At 39.4% G+C, this 19,688-nt stretch overlaps 1 protein-coding gene across 1 annotated transcript in view; it reads left to right on the top strand.

Moving 5' to 3' along the window:
- The first annotated feature begins 10,001 nt into the window (after positions 1-10,001).
- Atp6v0d2 (ATPase H+ transporting V0 subunit d2) overlaps positions 10,002-19,688 on the top strand; it is a 48,718-nt gene continuing 39,031 nt past the window's right edge. The window contains exon 1 of the mRNA XM_052175439.1: positions 10,002-10,131. Coding sequence (XP_052031399.1) covers positions 10,002-10,131 — 130 coding nt within the window. The remainder of the gene's footprint in view (positions 10,132-19,688) is intronic.

Here is a 19,688-nt window from a genome sequence, read left to right as displayed (position 1 = left end):
AAAATGAATCAAAAGTTAGAAGCCCTTGCAAGGGAAACACAAAAATCATTGAAAGAAATCCAGGAGAATACAAAAGCCAACAAGGAGGAAATGCAAAAAACACTTAAAGAAATAAAGGAGAACTTTGATCAACAGGCTGAGGTCATGAAAGACGAAACAGAAAAATCTCTTAAAGAAATACAGGAGAACTTTGGTCAACAGGCTGAGGTCATAAAAGAGGAAACACAAAAATCTCTTAAAGAATTACAGGAAAACACAAACATGCAAGTGAAGGAGCTAAGCAAAACCATCCAGGATCTAAAATCAGAAGTAGAAACAACTAAGAAAACTCAAAGGGAGACAACTTTGGAGATAGAAAGCCTTGGGAAGAAATCAGGGGACAGAGATGCAAATATCAACAACAGAATACAAGAGATAGAAGAAAGAATCTCAGATGCTGAAGATTCCATAGAAACCATGGACTCAACAGTTAAAGAAAATGCAAAATGCAAAAAGCTTGTAACCCAAAATATCCAGGAAATCCAGGACACAATGAGAAGACCAAACCTAAGGATTATAGGCATAGATGAGAGTGAAGATTTACAACTTAAAGGGCCAGCAAATATCTTCAATAAAATTATGGAAGAAAACTTCCCTAACCTAAAGAGAGAGATGCCCATGAATATACAAGAAGCCTACAGAACTCCAAACAGACTGGACCAGAACAGAAATACTTCCCGTCACATAATAATCAAAACACCAAATGTTCTAAACAATGAAAGAATACTAAAGGCAGTAAGAAAAAAAGGCCAAGTAACATATAAAGGAAGACCTATCAGAATCACAGCAGACTTTTCACCTGAGACTATGAAGGCTAGAAGGTCCTGGGCAGAACTCATGCAGACTCTAAGAGAACACAAATGCCAACCAAAACTACTATATCCAGCAAAACTCTCAATCACCATAGATGGAGAAACTAAGATATTTCATGACAAAACCAAGTTTACCCAATATCTATCCACAAACCCGGCCCTAAAAAGGATAATAGGAGGACAACACCAATACAAGGAGGGAAACTTCACCCTGCAAAAAGCAAGATAGTAACCTTTCATCAAACCCAAAAGAAGTTAAGCATTCAAATTTAAAAAATAACGTCAAAAATGATAGGAAGTAACAATCACTATTCCTTAATATCTCTTAACATCAATGGACTTAATGCCCCAATAAAAAGACACAGACTAACTGAATGGATACGTAAACAGGACCCTACATTTTGCTGCTTACAGGAAACACACCTCAGGGTCAAAGACAAACACTACCTTAGAGTAAAAGGCTGGAAGACAATTTTACAAACAAATGGTCTCAGGAAACAAGCTGGAGTAGCCATTTTAATATCAGATAAAATTGACTTTCAACCCAAAGTCATCAAAAGAGACCCTGAGGGACACTTCTTGCTGGTCAAAGGAAAAATACAAAAAGAAGAACTGTCAATCCTGAACATCTATGCCCCAAATGCAAGGGCACCCTCTTTCGTAAAAGAAACTTTATTAAAACTAAAAGCACACATTGCACCTAACACAATAATTGTGGGTGACTTCAACACTGCACTTTCCTCAATGGACCGATCAGGAAAACAGAAACTAAACAGGGACACAATGAAACTAATTGAAGCTTTGGACCAATTAGATTTAACAGATATATATAGAACATTCTATCCTAAAACAAAAGAATATACCTTTTTCTCAGCACCTCATGGTACCTTCTCCAAAATCAACCATATAATTGGTCACAAGACAGACCTCAACAAATATAAGAAGATAGAACTAATCCCATGCCTCCTATCTGATCACTATGGAGTAAAAGTGGTCTTCAATAGCAACAGAAACAACAGAAAACCCACATACACGTGGAAACTGAACAATACTCTACTCAATGATACCTTGGTCAAGGAAGAAATAAAGAAAGAAATTAAAGACTTTTTAGAACACAATGAAAATGAAAACACAACATACCCAAATCTATGGGACACAATGAAAGCAGTGCTAAGAGGAAAACTCATAGCCGTGAGTGCCTCCAAAAAGAAAATGGAGAGAGCATACATTACCAGCTTAATGACACACCTGAAAGCCCTAGAACAAAAAGAAGCTATTTCGCCCAGGAGGAGTAGAAGGCAGGAAATCATCAAACTCAGGGCCGAAATCAATCAAGTAGAAACAAAGAGAACCATACAAAAAATCAACAAAACCAGGAGCTGGTTCTTTGAGAAAATCAACAAGATAGATAAACCCTTAGCCAGACTGACCAAAGGACACAGAGAAAGTATCCAAATTAACAAACTTAGAAATGAAAAGGGAGATATAACAACGGAAACTGAGGAAATCCAAAAAATCATCAGATCCTACTACAAGAGCCTGTACTCAACACAACTGGAGAATCTGGAGGAAATGGACAATTTCCTTGACAGATACCAAATACCAAAATTAAATCAGGACCAACTAGACCATCTAAACAGTCCCATAATGCCTAAAGAAATAGAAGGAGTCATAGAAAGTCTTCCAACCAAAAAAAGCACAGGACCAGATGGCTTCAGTGCAGAATTCTACCAGACCTTCAAAGAAGAGTTAACACCAATACTCTTTAAACTATTCCACAAAATAGAAACAGAAGGAACACTACCCAATTCCTTCTATGAAGCCACAATTACGCTGATACCAAAGCCACAAAAAGATCCAACAAAGAAAGAGAACTTCAGACCAATTTCCCTTATGAACATCGATGCAAAAATACTCAATAAAATTCTTGCCAACCGAATCCAAGAACACATCAAAACGATCATCCACCTTGATCAAGGAGGCTTTATCCCGGGAATGCAGGGTTGGTTCAATATACGGAAATCCATCAATACAATCCACTACATAAACAAACTCAAAGAACAAAACCACATGGTCATTTCATTGGATTCTGAAAAAGCATTTGACAAAATTCAGCATCCCTTCATGCTTAAAGTCTTGGAGAGAACAGGAATTCAAGGACCATACCTAAACATAGTAAAAGCAATATACAGCAAACCGGTAGCCAGCATCAAACTAAATGGAGAGAAACTTGAAGCAATCCCACTGAAATCAGGGACCAGACAAGGCTGCCCCCTTTCTCCTTATCTTTTCAATATTGTACTTGAGGTACTAGCTCGGGCAATTCGACAACATAAGGAGGTCAAAGGGATACAAATTGGAAAGGAAGAAGTCAAACTATCATTATTTGCAGACGACATGATCGTCTACCTAAGTGACCCAAAGAACTCCACTAGAGAGCTCCTACAGCTGATAAACAACTTCAGCAAAGTGGCAGGTTATAAAATCAACTCAAGCAAATCAGTGGCCTTCCTATACTCAAAGGATAAGCAGGCTGAGAAAGAAATTAGGGAAATGACCCCCTTCACAATAGCCACAAACAGTATAAAGTATCTTGGGATGACTCTTACCAAACATGTGAAAGATCTGTATGACAAGAACTTCAAGACTCTGAAGAAGGAAATGGAAGAAGACCTCAAAAAATGGGAAAACCTCCCATGCTCATGGATCGGTAGAATCAATATAGTTAAAATGGCCATTTTGCCTAAAGCACTATACAGATTCAATGCAATACCCATCAAAATCCCAACTCAATTCTTCACAGAGTTAGAAAGAGCAATTATCAAATTCATCTGGCACAACAAAAAACCCAGGATAGCTAAAACTATTCTCAGCAACAAAAGAAAATCTGGGGGAATCAGTATCCCTGACCTCAAGCAATACTACAGAGGAATAGTGTTAAAAACTGCATGGTATTGGTACAGTGACAGGCAGGAGGATCAATGGAACAGGATTGAAGATCCAGAAATGAACCCACACACCTATGGCCACTTGATCCTCGACAAAGAGGCTGAAAACATCCAATGGAAAAAAGATAGCCTTTTCAACAAATGATGCTGGTTCAACTGGAGGTCAGCATGCAGAAGAATGCGAATTGATCCATCCTTGTCTCCTTGTACTAAGCTCAAATCCAAATGGATCAAGGACCTCCACATAAAGCCAGACACTCTGAAGCTAATAGAAAAGAAACTGGGGAAGACCCTTGAGGACATCGGTACAGGGAGAAAGTTTCTGAACAGAACACCAATAGTGTATGCTCTAAGAGCAAGAATTGACAAATGGGACCTCATAAAATTACAAAGTTTCTGTAAGGCAAAGGACACCATCAAGAGGACAAATCGGCAACCAACAAATTGGGAAAAGATCTTCACCAATCCTACATCAGATAGAGGGCTAATATCCAATATATATAAAGAACTCAAGAAGTTAGACTCCAGAAAACCAAACAACCCTATTAAAAAATGGGGTACAGAGTTAAACAAAGAATTCACACCTGAAGAACTTCGGATGGCGGAGAAGCATCTTAAAAAATGTTCAACTTCATTAGTCATTAGGGAAATGCAAATCAAAACAACACTAAGATTTCATCTTACACCAGTCAGAATGGCTAAGATTAAAAATTCAGGAGACAGCAAGTGTTGGAGAGGGTGTGGAGAAAGAGGAACACTCCTCCACTGCTGGTGGGGTTGCAAATTGGTACAACCACTCTGGAAATCAGTCTGGTGGTTCTTCCGAAAACTGGGCACCTCACTTCCAGAAGATCCTGCTATACCACTCCTGGGCATATACCCAGAAGACTCCCCACCATGTAATAAGGATACATGTTCTACTATGTTCATAGCAGCCCTATTTATAATTGCCAGATGCTGGAAAGAACGCAGGTATCCCTCAACAGAAGAGTGGATGCAAAAAATGTGGTATATCTACACAATGGAGTACTATTCAGCCATTAGAAACAATGAATTCATGAAATTCTTAGGCAAATGGATGGAGCTAGAGAATATCATACTAAGTGAGGTAACCCAGACTCAAAAGGTGAATCATGGTATGCACTCACTAATAAGTGGATATTAACCTAGAAAACTGGAATACCCAAAACATAATCCACACATCAAATGAGGTACAAGAAGAAAGGAGGAGTGGCCCCTGGTTCTGGAAAGACTCAGTGAAACAGTATTCGGCAAAACCAGAACGGGGAAGTGGGAAGGGGTGGGTGGGAGGACAGGGGAAGAGAAGGGGGCTTACGGGACTTTCGGGGAGTGGGGGGGGGCTAGAAAAGGGGAAATCATTTGAAATGTAAATAAATTATATCGAATAAAAAAAAAGAAAAGGAAAAAAAATAGTACTCGCTCTAATTTTCAAGGTGTTAATTGCCCATAGAAAGGGACTGTGTCCAATCTAATGCTTGGGAAAACATGGGGTTAATGTTAGGCAGTTTTAATTAGAGAGTAATTCCTGACAGCTGATTGATTCCCATCTCTCTGACTTCCTCAAAGCAAGATGTGTCACTGGGACAGAGCCATGGAAGTCAGCCTAGGAAATAACAGAAAAAGTTACACGTTGTTGAGAACAAGGATGACAGGCTCATATCTGTGAAGACAGTTGTGGTTTAGGGGAAACTGAGAAACTGGGAGAATCAAATGTGTGTGAAATCTCTTAAGAGAGATTTTTAGCAATAGTCACCTGTTGACATATTTATGTGACACCTTTCAAAATAAAAGTTTACAGATTGGGTGAACCAAAAGAAAGGACTTACTGGCTCCAAAGTTCTGATGACGTCTTGTGGTTTAAAAACAAAATGGCCCCTTGAGAAACCATTTCTGGAACCCTGGACAGAAAGAAATATTTTGGTACTTGAGTGACCACATTCCATGTCCCCTAACTTATCATGGGAAATCTACTTCTAGGGTGCTTGTGATGAAACCCTGACCCCCATATATTTCTGTAGAGGTTCGGTTTTTGCAGAAAGAGTATCTATCCAGTGCTCTAGTGAGCAAAAGAGCAGAAGGAGCTAAGTGTGGTGGCACAGCCCGCGTGCAGGCCCAGTGACAGCAAATGCATCCTCAGTTTGAAGCCAGGCTGGGCTACACGGCAAGATTCTGCCTCAGAATAAAGAAATCAGAGGAAAACAAACTATACAAAAGGTGAACATCTTTCTCAGGTAACACGTTTGTTTCACTGCTACTCCACGATCATAGATTCTGAATTAGATTAAAGAGAAATGTTCTTATGTATTTGAAGTACACAGATAGTTTTGGATTTTGAATGCTTTGCTTTTGATTTGTAGTTGGACCTACATGAATATGCTGTCTATTAATATAGGGGGATTTGTTTCTTTCCTTTTCTCAGCAGATTGAGATGTCTTCGAATAAGTCATACCTACACTGAAGGGTAGAGAGAGATCAGGAGGGAAGGCATGAACTAAATCAGGCCCAGCTTTAATATACAAACAAAAAATAGTATTTGTTCGAGTACAAAAGGTGAAGCTTAGGTCAGGCATTTCTGTAGTCACTGACAGGGCAGGTTTAACAACTAACCCACACGGAAGTCTTTCATCTTCTCCTCAGAAGAAAACATTAAAACACTCAGGACTTCAGCTTACTAGGGGTCTGATAGGATCAAAATACTTTGTATAAATGTATAAAGTTCTCTTGGAATAAGAAAAAAGTTAAGTAATATAAAAATTCTCTGAACTCTTAAAATGACCCAAGATGGACTGTTTTGGATAAATCGATCTTGCTTCCAACCTCAGAAAGATGAGTGTATTTCTGAGGCAGCCTGGAAAGCCAGTGATCTGGTGACAGATCAAAAGGTCCACTGAACCAGGAGTGAGCTCCACTTGGTGGTATGGCAACTATTTGAAACCAAAGTCCGGGGAGCAACTTCAGTTTGCCTGGTATCGTTTTGGTGTTAAAGGCAAGCACTGGTTCTCTGGGTTTGCTTACTGGAATCTACTTTAATCAAGGTGAGGTCCTTGAAGACAAATATGCAAAAGTAAAGTATGTGTGGCTGTAGAAGTCAACAAGTCAGAGGAACATTTTTTTTAGACTGATAGGGGATGTTTGTTCTGGTTTTGTTAGGTTCAATTTGTAAATAGAGAGCTAATTCAGGAAAGGCAACTGTATATTCATCCCTTTAAAGAACCCAACACATCAGCTCAAGAAGTCTGTCACCAAGAAACTGACCTCAGTTTCTGGAAGAGTGTCCATGAACACACAGCACAGCATAGCATATAGCACAGTGTAGTACAGCACAGCACAGCACAGCACAGCACAGCACAGGACAGCACAGCACAGCACAGCACAGCACAGCACAGCACAGCACAGCACCACACAGCACAGCACCACACAGCACAGCACAGCACAGCACAGCACAGCACAGCACAGCACAGCAGCACAGCACAGCACAGCACCACACAGCACAGCACAGCACAGCACAGCACAGCACAGCACCACACAGCACAGCACAGCACCACACAGCACAGCACAGCACAGCACAGCACAGCACAGCACAGCACAGCACAGGGGCCTTTTCTCAAACAGGCATTAACGATGATAAACTGCTCATGGCTCATCTATGCTGTTGACAATGGCAGGATGTCCTTAGTTTTAGTAATAATAATAACATCAAACACATCACTTTCTCTCTGCACTCATTTGTTGATGGGTGCTTCAGTTGTTGGCAAGTCTTGGCTATTTTCAATAGCACCACAATAAACCTGGCAGTATATTTTTTTGAGCTACTGACATCAACTTCTTTAGCTACATATGTCCAGTCGTGGGACTGAGAACACAAATATCTTTTGATCTCACTTCCATGTAGCCTCTGAAAAGCTGAATTTTTAGAAACAAGGGGTAGAAGAACCAGAGAGGGGGATTGGAAGGCTATGGAGATGGTGGTCACTGGGGACACAGTTTTAATCATGAGGCAAATAAGTTCTCTGGTGCTTATGTATAATATGATGAATATACTTAATATTAGTGTATGCTTGAAATAAAAGTGGAACAAAAGGAGCATGTGGCTGAACTTCATTTATTCTACATAATGTGAACATTTTTTGTTGTCATTTTGTTTGCGGATTCAGATTAAAAGCTTTGAAATACTGTGACTGGAGAGGAGGCTCTGAAGCTAAGAACATTTCCTGCTCTTGCAGAGGACTAGGTTTAAGTCTTCTGCCTCCATAGCAGGTGACTTGCAACTGCCTGTAATTCTAGCTCTGGGGAATCTGATGTCTCTCCCAACCTAGGCAGGCACCTGCACTCACTCAGCAGACATGTAGATGTGTTCATATGAATATACAGATATAAATCTTTCCCTTAAAGTTTTTAAATACGAAAAGAAAAGGCCCATGTCGCCATGTCCTATCAGAGTAAGCTAAGAAGAATTACATGGAAGCACATTAGCAGATGGAGTGTTTCCCTCTTGGGTGACGGGGTAGCTCACTGCTATAGCTTGCTAAGAATGTTGCAGGGCCTGATTCAATATTTAGCACCAAAAAAGGAATGAAAAGAGAAAAAAAAATGCCATTCAAATAAAATAGATGTAACATCAAGTAAAGAAATAATAAAGAAACATAAGAAAATGATAAAACTTTGCTGTCATGTGTTGTGTAAATTTCCATCCAATTTGAACTATATAAAATAACAGCACACAGTCATATTAGACCTACAAAAATGACAAATAAGCTAATTGAATGCTTCTTGATAAAACATATTCAGGGTGTTTGCAGATGGTGGAACTGTAGGAGAGCTGGCTGTGGTCTCTTGTCAGTTGCAGATATTCAGACATGGGCACCGAACAAAGCTAAGAGTTTGATTCTCTATGTTTTTTTTTTTTAAACTACAACAGAATTTACATTGATTAGAACTTTTCTACCCCTTGTCCCTTTGGAAATACTGAGGGAGCCCAGAGAAGTTTCGGCACCTTAACTCTAGGTGAGCACTTGACAGAATACATAGGAAAGCCTGCCCCAGAAAGTCATGTGGAGACATTTGATAGTTTCTGAGCCAAGTATATGAGAAGAACAGCAACCCTCTTGGAGCACGAAACGCAGCAGGTAAGTGCCCACTGCCTTAACATCTATAGTGCTGCTGGCTGTGCTTTCTGAGCGGCCTCACAGCTTTGCAAATCTGACTTGTCATCTGTGACTTGGGGAGTCATAGCATCTGTCTCAAAGTAACCACAGGGGAAAGAAAGAAAGAAAATAAGGAGCGTGTAATCATCTGCAGAAATGTGCAAAGGTAGCAGTTTATTATGCAATTGTAAGGCTCTGACTATAGATTGGTTAAGAAATAGCTGGCAGCCCTTGGCAACTTCAAGACATTGCTAATTTGTTTAACAAATACACCATATCACAGAATTATCTCCTTTGTCTACAAATATTTGTTGTTGCTGTTTTCTTTTTTAAATGCTTTTTGGTTATTTTACTTTTTGATAGAAGAGTTTCCCTCTGTAACCCAAGCTGTCCTCAAACTCGTGAATCCTCAAGCACTGACTCTCAAGCGCTATGAACTAAAGGCATGAACCATCACTCCCAACATTTTTCAGTGTTTTAAAAAGGAAAGTTTTAGGCCGGGTGTTGTGGCTGATGCCTTTAATCCCGCCATTTGGAGGTTGAGGCAGGTGGATCTCTGAGAGTTTGAGGTCAGCTTGGTCTATAAAGTGAATTTCCAGACAATCAGAGCTATTCCCAGACAGAGAAACCCTGTCTCAAAAAATAAGAAACATTTGTTCACATTAATAGTCCCCCCAAAATGAAATAAATGTAACTTATAGTTAATGTTCTGATGTGGAAAAGGTACATTTATAACAACATCCTAGTGTCATTGGCAAAACTGGGCATGACCTTGGACTGAGGGAAGAGATTCCAGGACCCCCTCCTGTTGCCTCTCCTCCTGACTGAATTTTCTCTGGTGCATTTAGACCATTTGGCTGACTCACTGTTGCTGTAAAAACAAGACCCGGGCACTGCTTTGACTGCCTCTGAAACTGGAGCAAACTAGTCAGTAGCACCCTGACTATCAGCTGAGCAACCACAACACCCACACTTTCCCGGACCAGGGTCAGTGTTCAGTGGCTATCCAGGACTCAAGCCACTTTAGCCTGAGTAAGATGCCTGAGACTGCAGAGCTGTTCTTCAATGTGGACCATGGCTACCTGGAGGGCCTGGTGCGAGGATGCAAAGCCAGCCTCTTAACTCAGCAGGACTACGTCAACCTAGTGCAGTGTGAGACCTTGGAAGGTAAGCCACTCGTCCCGTTAAAGCAGACAAACAAACATGATGTGGCTCTCTGGAAGGAAGGGAAGGGGTTGTGATCTCCTGGGCAGAAGTCCTGAAGAGGTTCTTGGTCCTGGAGCTCAGATGCCCAGAGGCCTGTGGTTTAGGAACCTTGGTGATGAGAAGAAAGGTCTCTGTTTCCCATATTCTCTACATACAATTTAATACTTCCTTCCATTGTGAATGCAGTATGAATAAGCCAGGTGATTGGGATAACCATCGCCTGAGACCCTTGACACCCAGAAACCCACAGTGTCCCCGAAGTTGGTGCAGATATTTTCAAGCGTATTAATGTTTCTATGGTTTGCAATTAGAGTAGATGGTACATTCATCTTTTAACTTGGTTTGTAATATCTCAATAAAAAGCATTTTTAAGACATTGTGATAATTGTACTTTAAAATACCATGTTACTTTTCTCCTATCTATTTTTATCCACATAATTACAAACCCTATTTAAAAGTAAGAACCTACACCAGCCTGCTTAGAGTCTATGCAGAAAAAAAAAGGAACAGGTAATATGTTTGGTTTGGGGAGATATTTGTCTAGCTCCAGTTTTTCAGTAATGATTTGAGAATTTTTTTGAGATTTGCTTTTAGCTGAAAAGGGAAAGCCAGACGTGTGGAGGATCTACCCTGCATTAAAATCCTGACTTTGACTTCTGCTACATCTTAGTTAGTGACCTGGTTTCTCCAGGCTCTGAGCCTCGAAAGCCCTCCCATAGGCACCTGGTAAGAATTCCTATTTAGCTACTAAAGGAAGAATAGCTAAGCCCTCAGTATATGATAATTTTCCTTAATTGACATTTTTCTCAAGCGTTTAACCAAGAATATGCATCAGTAACCATTTTATTAATAAAAACAGCTTTGCGTATTCATTTTGAGAGGCATCTGGATTATTCTAGAAGACGTAAGTAAGCACTAAGAAAAACTTTTAGAAAAGGAATTAATTAGTAGATGTGGAGGGGGAACAAACTGTATTAAAAAAAAAGTCTGATGGTGACTTTTCTGGCTCCATTATAAGGCTGAGGGGAACTGAGATCATTCTTGTATAGTTGGAACTAGTTACAGCCAGAGTTAAATGCCCAAGGTGAGACCAGCCCTGCTTTGCCCTTGATATTTTTTGTATAGACAGATCTTTCAGATGATAATTCTATTGACTACAAACAATGATACATAATTCCAAAAACAACATACTCGGTTGGGAGTTTGGTGACTAGAAAATGTTAATTACTTATAGAAATGCATGTATAAATTAAGGTAGGGGAAAATCAGGAATCTTAACAAGGGGCAGATCACTTAAAGAGAAGTCAGCTGTTTGGATAAATTTTATATAGTTTTGAGTGAAGCCTTTACAAGCAATAAAAATGCTAATTTAAATCCAAGCAACAATTAAGATGTCTTTTGACATCAAACACATACTGCTCACAAAAAAATTTCAGAGAGAAATCAGAGAAGTTGTATCAAAGTCAGAGAAATAATTCTAGGGCAGAAAATGGAAAGAGGATACAAATCAAGAATTAAAAGTTACCACCAGGACTGGCGAGATGGCTCAGTGGTTAAGAATAACTTCTGCTTTGACAGGGGACCTGAATTCAGATCACAGCACCTGCAGTGGACAGCTCACAGCCATTGAATATTGCCAGCTTCGGGGACATCTGATGCTTTAGGCCTCCAAGAGCACCTGCATTCACATTTCACATGCAGATACCCACCCCTTATATACACACACAACATAATTTAAAATGAAACAAATCTGTTTTTTTGGGGGGGGGGTGTTTTGTTTTTGTTTTGTTTTTAAAGTTACAAGACTTTTTGCCATGGGAATTTTTAGCCAAAAAAATTGCATTGAAAGCAAAAGGGAAGAAGGAAATGTATATAGCATCTATCTGGCCTAGAATAGTCACCTCGCTGAATGTAGTGTCTTTAATGTCAAGAAAAGAATGCAGAGCCTTTTGGAGACCTCAGGATACTTCTGTACATGTGCCCACACGCATAACTTCCCAAACATCGCTAAGAGACAGTGGATTACCTAACAGCATCCTGTATCCTAGTTAAGAAACCCTGCCGCATGCATCTTTGCTTTATAATAATGACACCTTGTGGTTTTCTCTCTTTCTTTTCAATATGTATTGTTTTCAATTATTATATGTCCAGATATTTGTTCACAGACTCAGAACTCAGGACAGACTGACCCAACAGAATCTCATGATTGCCTCCAACCATACATGATTCTGCGTGCCAGTGTGCCAGACTACTATTTAGAGATACCCAGAAATACTGACAATCAAAATATCAGTAAACCACATTTGAGTTATCATAGATGCTGAAAAATTCAAATAAGAAAATGCAAAGGATTTTTAAAGTGTGTGTGTGTGTGTGTTTATGTGTGTACTGACATGAGTGTATGTGTATGCCACAGGCATGCAGGTGTCCACGGAGGTCAAACGAGAGCACGGGATGCCTTGGAGCTCTCCACGCACACCACCTTATATAGTGAGAACGAAGCCATAGTTCTTCTGTCAACTCCATTTTGCTAATACAAACCATACACACTGTCTACTTAGTTCACTTCTAGAATGTTAGGGATTAAATAGCTCCGAAAAGCAATGTATTTTGTTGCTTCTGTAAATATGCAGGAACATCCTGAGCTATTTCAGGATTAAGAATCAGGCAAGGGCACTCGCTGGGATGTAAATTAAGAGCAGGAGGACTTCTGTTTACTTTAGTGAAGAATGCACTATATAAACTGTGGATAAAGAAGAGAAGGTAGAACTTTGCTCTCACAGCAAGTGAGATGTTGAAGCAGGTGCATTTTGCAAAAGAAAAGCTAACTTGGCAAAGGCTAATTTTGTTTCACTGTTCTAAAGCCTGTCATGTTTAAACATCTTCTGATGTGATGGCAACTGGCTGTTTGAAAAAGAAGACAAAGTATTTCAAGTAAGTTTAGAAGGCACAAAGTAAAATTGCCTAGGAAAACTTTAGGAGTCTTCATAGTCAGGATTGTGCAGGCTGGTGAGTGTAATTGAGCAAATGTGCTCAGAAATACTCACCTATTCCAAGGCTGACCCTGACTAATGCAAGCAGGAACTAGTCATGAGAGCCACTGAGTCAGCCTTTCCCGGGAACAAAAGAAGGAAGCTATTACTATGCTAAAAGCTAACACGTTATTTTCAGAATCTCAATAGCAAATACTTGTGCAAATAGTCTTAGCTCTTAGAAAAAGACAAGACGGAGATGGTAATACCTGAAGTTTAGAAATAAATATTTTTCTGAGCACGATGAAAGTGTGTGCTGTCTCTAGATGTGGACAAGACTCTATATAGGATTTTCACATTTTTCACCTTGCCACAGAAGGGAATGCACGCCACACTCTTTATAGTCCTAACAATTGGGTCTCTTTAAAGGGACTGATCTCTAATCTTTCTCCAACTTTACCTTCAAGTAGCAACTAATGCAACCACCATACACTAAACACTTTCTAGCTAGGGCCAAAGAAGTAAACATGGAAAAGATATAGTGCCTGCCGAGAAGAGAAAGGTCTCTCATTCCAGAAAATGAAATGACTAAAAATAAACTCTGAAGGAGGGCAATGAAGAAGATCTCATCAAAATCCCAAATACATAAAAACAGTGCCTGGAGATTCCATATCCCATCAGATTTCTCATGTGAGAAGACACGTGTGCAAATACTCCTCGTTGTGATAGTTTTTGGAATAGCAAAAAATGGATGCTGTGTTAGCTTTCTACCGCTGTGATATAATACAATCACCAGGGCAAATTAAAGAAGGATGAGTTTATCTGATGCTCTGGTTCCAGAGAGATGAGTCCATGATAGCAGAGGCGTAGCAGCTGGAGTTGAAGCTGAGAGCTTACATTTTGAACACCAAACAGAAAGCAGAGGAAGAGAATGAAAAACGACACTGAGGCTTTGAAACCTCAAAGCCCCCCTCCCCCGTGAAGTACTTCCTCCAGCAAGGACACATGTCCTTAGGTTCCCTTGACAATGCCATCCACCATCTTGGGGACCAGGTATTCAAATGCCAAAGCCTATAAGGAATATTCTAATCCAAACCTTTGTAGGTATCACTTTTGTCCATCTGTAGGGAACTACATAATTAAGTTTAGGGACATTCTTATAATGGAATATTTTACAGCTGGAAAAAAAATGAGAACCCAGAGAAGCAAGTCTAAGATAGAGGAAGTGAAAGCTCACTGAGGCCCATGGAGCAAATGAAGCAAAGAGAGCACCACGTAGAAGATGGTATGTCTTGGCCTCTTAAAAGGTGATAGATCATTTTAAATGTCTTAAAAAATCTAAAAAGTTATGTAGTTGCAAAGAATGTGTAAGGATTTAAAAGAAACTAAATACAACTATAATAATTACCTGAAGACAAAAATTAGTGCTGGATGAGTGTGAATATGGTAGATAAAAAATATTAAAAATTTTCCTTGTACACACACCACACACACACACACACACACACACACACACACACACACACACATTAAAGAATAAATTCTGTGACAAAGAGTAAAACTGCATGGAGGAGATAGGCTGTTATTCCACAGACTTTCTCTAAACCATTGCACATAATTTGTGCCTCTCGTTCTAGCTCTTTCATTTGTTTTGAGTTTAGAATGTGTACACATCATTATCATCCTTCCAAAGCACCACAGTGGCTTCCACTAGGCCACAGTGTCAGCTGACCTCTGCCTGTCCTTCTTTCAAACTTCAAGTCCAAAACATTTTCACTCTTTTAGACATATTCCTTCATTCACAAATTCCCTTCATCTGATTTTCCTGGAAAAAAAAAATGTCTGTTCCTATCTAGCTACAGATAGTAAGAAAAAATCACTAAAAATTAAAAATGAAAAAAGTGGTTGCAATTTATGCATGAAAGTGAACCAAACTTGAAAAATAGTATTTGAGGAATATTTACCCAGATGGCTTTGGAGGACAGCTTAAGACACATAAACATTCTGGGCAGCTGAGGACGCCAGTGAGTTACAAGAAAACAAAAGGCAAGAGTCTGGCAGTAGCATTGCAGTAATTGGAGATGAGATTCAAGTTTGGGTTGAAGAAAATGTTGAAGTGTTTTAGAAGTCAGATTATGAAGGTCAGGATGTTCAACATAACACTGGACAAGAGTCATGCCTGTGTCCAGCAACAGACTTCCTGGCACGAAAAACATGAACACACCACCCTTCCAGGTCTCAATTTCTTGGTCTATGAAATATGGATCAAGGAAAAGTTAAGAAATAACAGTCCTTAAAATCATCTTATTAGTGGTAAAGCACTTTATGCATTGTATAAATCTTATTTTTAAATCCTTAAAACACCCAGTGGCTCTTGTAAGGCACTTGTAAGAGTGTGGCAAGATGGAAACAGTTTTTAACAAATAGTAAATTTTATACAAGAAGCTCAACAGCAAAGAGCCCAAGAAATTCAATTAACAGATTGACATAAGAGTCTGATACTCCTAAATGAGAAAAGGTAAGAGTAGAAGTCAATGAAAAGACCTGGGAGATGCCTATAATTCCAACAGTTGGGAGGTTGAGGCAGAAGGGTTTGAGTTTAAAGCTAGCCTGACCTACATTTGCAAAACCCTAAGACCCTTGAAAGGGAGTTAGGAGGAAGCCAAAGGGAAAGAATGAGAGACAGGAGTAGGAGTGGGAAAGGGAGGGAAAGGAGGGAGGGGGAGAAAGGAGGAGCTAGAAGAGAGAGAGAGGAGAGAAGGAATAGAGGGAGGAAGAAAGAGAGGCAAGATATGACATGCTAAAGCACCAAAGAGAATTACAAACTTTTGGGGTTGGGGATTTAGCTCAGTGGTAGAGCGCTTTTCTAGCAAGCACAAGGCCCTGGGTTCGTTCCTCAGCTCTGGAAAAAAATAATAATTACAAACTTTTAATATTGTGTGAATATTAAGCAAGCAAAATAACGGAAGAAGTTCCTGATTTTATACATACTAATTACTTTTTCATTTTTGTAACAAAATGCCTGATATACACAACTTAAATAAAGTCTTAGCGAATCTTACTGTTTTGGGGACTACCAGTCTACTGTGGCATAGAAGACCCAATGGGTCAGTCCATGTTGCAGAAGCTTGGCTGTGTTCTGTTCTCATCTTTATGGATTAGAAGCAGAGCAAAGACTGGTGTCACGAAAGGGCTCTAATCTTCCACATCTTCTCCCAATGGGTTTCCTAGCTAGACTTACTAAGTAGACTCTATGACCCGAAATTTCTACAATCTGCAAAACAGCACCACCAACTCTACACCAAGCATTCTAACATATGAGCCCATGGGAGATGTTTCCTATTTAAACCATAACAAATATATATTAAAAAATCCAGATAACTATTAAATCTAATGATAGAACTGAGCATGTCAGTTGAGAAATTCCTCATTTAGAGAATAAAAATAAGCATTCTTAGACAATTACATTTTTTAGAAATTAGATGAATACACAGAAGAGAAAAATAGGTACACTGGTGCTGGAGATGGTACTCATGCCATGCAAACTTTCTAATATTTTATGGATCAGGAAACTGAGTTGATAAAGATCAATAGGCATCCTTAAGCTTGGCACTAGCAACGTTGTAAAATGGAAAGGGTTCAATTGCTTCATCAGTACCTTGGAGGACGGGCGTGTCTAAAGGAACCTCCTTGGCATAACCTCCAAGAGAGAAGAGATCTTCCTTTTGTTTGTTTGGTGGTTTGTTTGGGTTGTTGTTGTTGTTGTTGGTGGTGGTGGTGGTGGTGGTGGTGGTGGTGGTGGTGGTGGTGGTGGTGGTCAGAATCTCCCTGGGTAGCCCAAGTTGGTCCCAAACTCCTGATCTTTTCTCCTCAACCTTCAGAGGACTAGGATTACAGACATGTATCACCACACCAAGCTCTCGATTTTAAATTTTAAAAGTGGGTCCAATGAGAAAGCTTCATAAAATAAAATAATTTTCCAAAACTACATGCCAATCCATGAACAGAAAGTAGTGGCCCAGGTACTGTCTCATTCACTAGCCACTTGGTTTTGGATCAACCCTTCAACCTCAGAAGAAATGTTTTACACCCTGACCACAAACCTGCATTCAGGTTTACATAGCGACACCCCATTCTGTGAGGCACCCTGCCATGCATTCAAAGGACCTAACAGATTTCTTTCACTCTATTGCTGTTTAGAAGCTATTACATTAATGTAGCATGGAAGGATACCACATTCTGAAAATTTTCATATTTTTTCATTTAATGAGGGATAGACTATACATCACATGACCTCTACTAATAAAATGATAATAGAGTGAACTCCCCACACGTGCCCTGAGGGCAGCCCCCTGTTTCTCAGTGGCTTGGAAGATTTATGTTCTTCTCTCTATAAAGAAATAATCTCTTAAATGAATCTATTAAAGACTTTCAGTTCCTACAGTAAAGATACCTGTTTATCCAGATGTACCTGTTTGCAAAGCCTGTAGCTGGTACATCTACTTGAGTGAACATTTAGAAAGATGCAAGAGAAAAAATAGTGAGCCTGTTTTGAAAGCTGTACAGCCCTGAGCACGTCTGCAATGTCTGTTGGATCATGTTAGCGCTGGGGAAGGAGAGGGGTCCCTTACTCCATTTTCCAGGACTTCAACATTCCAAGATCCCTCCTGGGTCTGGAACAGAGATGTTTCCCTGCAACTTCTCATTGGCAGAGAAAAGGTTTGAACGTTATTTAGCTTAAAAGAAGCATATGCCACTGAGCAAAATATCATGGTTTTGAAAGAAATACCATCACTTCTGTAGCTTCTGTTGGCAAATAATCTTGAGTAGTGAAGAAACAAACTGCAAAATTACATAAGAATCTGCACTGCCAAAATGACAGCCAAACAAGGCATGGCACACAGTGTAATTGCTTAAAATTGAGTTAAAAAGGTAATTGATTCAATAAAGAGTATCTGTGATACAAAATCAACTCAAGACACTGAAAAACAATTCCATGCCTCGAATCTCAGCCTCTCAAGGACCATGCGATCCCTCTGCCAGCTGTGAAAGCCGTGCACTCAAGCTCAGAGCGGCTCCCTCTTAGCCTCAGGATAAAGGTAACAAGCTCTCCCTGTGACAACGCGTACTTATTTCTCCAGATTCAATTCTCCTGGATGCCTACAATCTTTCCTGTAATGGCATATTAAAACTTATCTTTATGATATACATATTTTGTATAAATCAACTTTGTGTTTTACATACATACAAGATAAGTATTATACATATCAGTAGAGGTGCTATTTGTTATGTATATTTAAAAAGTATCTATACTATATATAATATGTATTATGATATACTACATTCTTGTGATGCTTTTATCTTCAATGTTGAGGTGACAGGAAATGAAGTCAACTAAAAGAATAGGAAAGTGTATTTGAGGGAATTTCCATAGAGGCTCAAGTGAGATGCGAAGACCACTCCTCATGACTGTAGTATTGTCCTCTGAGTGGATCTCAGACTAAATAAAAAATTAGTGCATAGAAGAAGCCAGCTGAGCACCAGCATCTTTCTCTGCTTCGTGACTGGAGATGCAGTGCAAGCAGATGCCTCACCCTACAGCCTCCCATAGCCTCCCTACCACAAAGACTCTATTGCTTCCTTTTAAAAGACTTCCATGTTTAATTTTATGTGTATGAGTGCTATGCTTATATATATATATATATATATATATATATATATATATATATACATACATACATACATACATACATATACATATATACATATACACATATACATACACACACAGATACACATACACACACACACACACACACACACACACACACACACACACATATATATATATATATACATGCCTGGTGCACACAGAGGTTATTAGAGCCCTAAAACAGGGCTTAAGCATGGTACTAAACCCTCATGTGGGTACTGGGAATTGAATCTTGGTTCAAAATCTCTTCACTGCTGAGACATCTCTTGGCCCTCTATCCCTTCTAAAGCCAGGAGCCAAAATAAACCATTTTTCTTCAAGCTACTTTTTTCAGATATTTTGTCATATTTACAAGCAAAGTAACTAACACACACTACATTTAAGTTGTTATTTATTTACTTGGTTTATTTATTTATGCAGAATCTTGCTCTTTAGCCCAGGCTGGCATCAAGCCCCTAAATGCAAAGATTACAAACATATAATGCCATGACAGGCTACCATAACTTTATACTCTAACTATCCAACATAAATTTAATTTGTGATGAGTCTACTGGGTAAAAAAAGCACGTTGAATTTTTTTACTACTGTCTATAATGTCAACATAAATGGAGTATTGTTTTTTATTTGTTGTTAGAGTCAGGCTCCTACTATGTAGCCTTGGTTGACCTGGATTTTACTGTATGACTGCTATGCGATGACTCCCTAGGCTCTTCAAATGCATAGAGAGCTGTCTGCCTCTGCCTCCCTCATCAGTGCTGGGATTAAAGGCATGTAGTATCACACTCAGTTTCACATGATATACCGAGAGTTCTACTTACATATGGGCGAATTGT

The sequence above is a fragment of the Apodemus sylvaticus genome, chromosome 3 (genome assembly GCF_947179515.1).
Source record: "Apodemus sylvaticus chromosome 3, mApoSyl1.1, whole genome shotgun sequence".
Classification (NCBI taxonomy): Eukaryota; Metazoa; Chordata; class Mammalia; order Rodentia; family Muridae; genus Apodemus; species Apodemus sylvaticus.
Note: the sequence above shows the minus strand (reverse complement) of the source record. Positions and strands in the feature narration are given on the sequence as shown.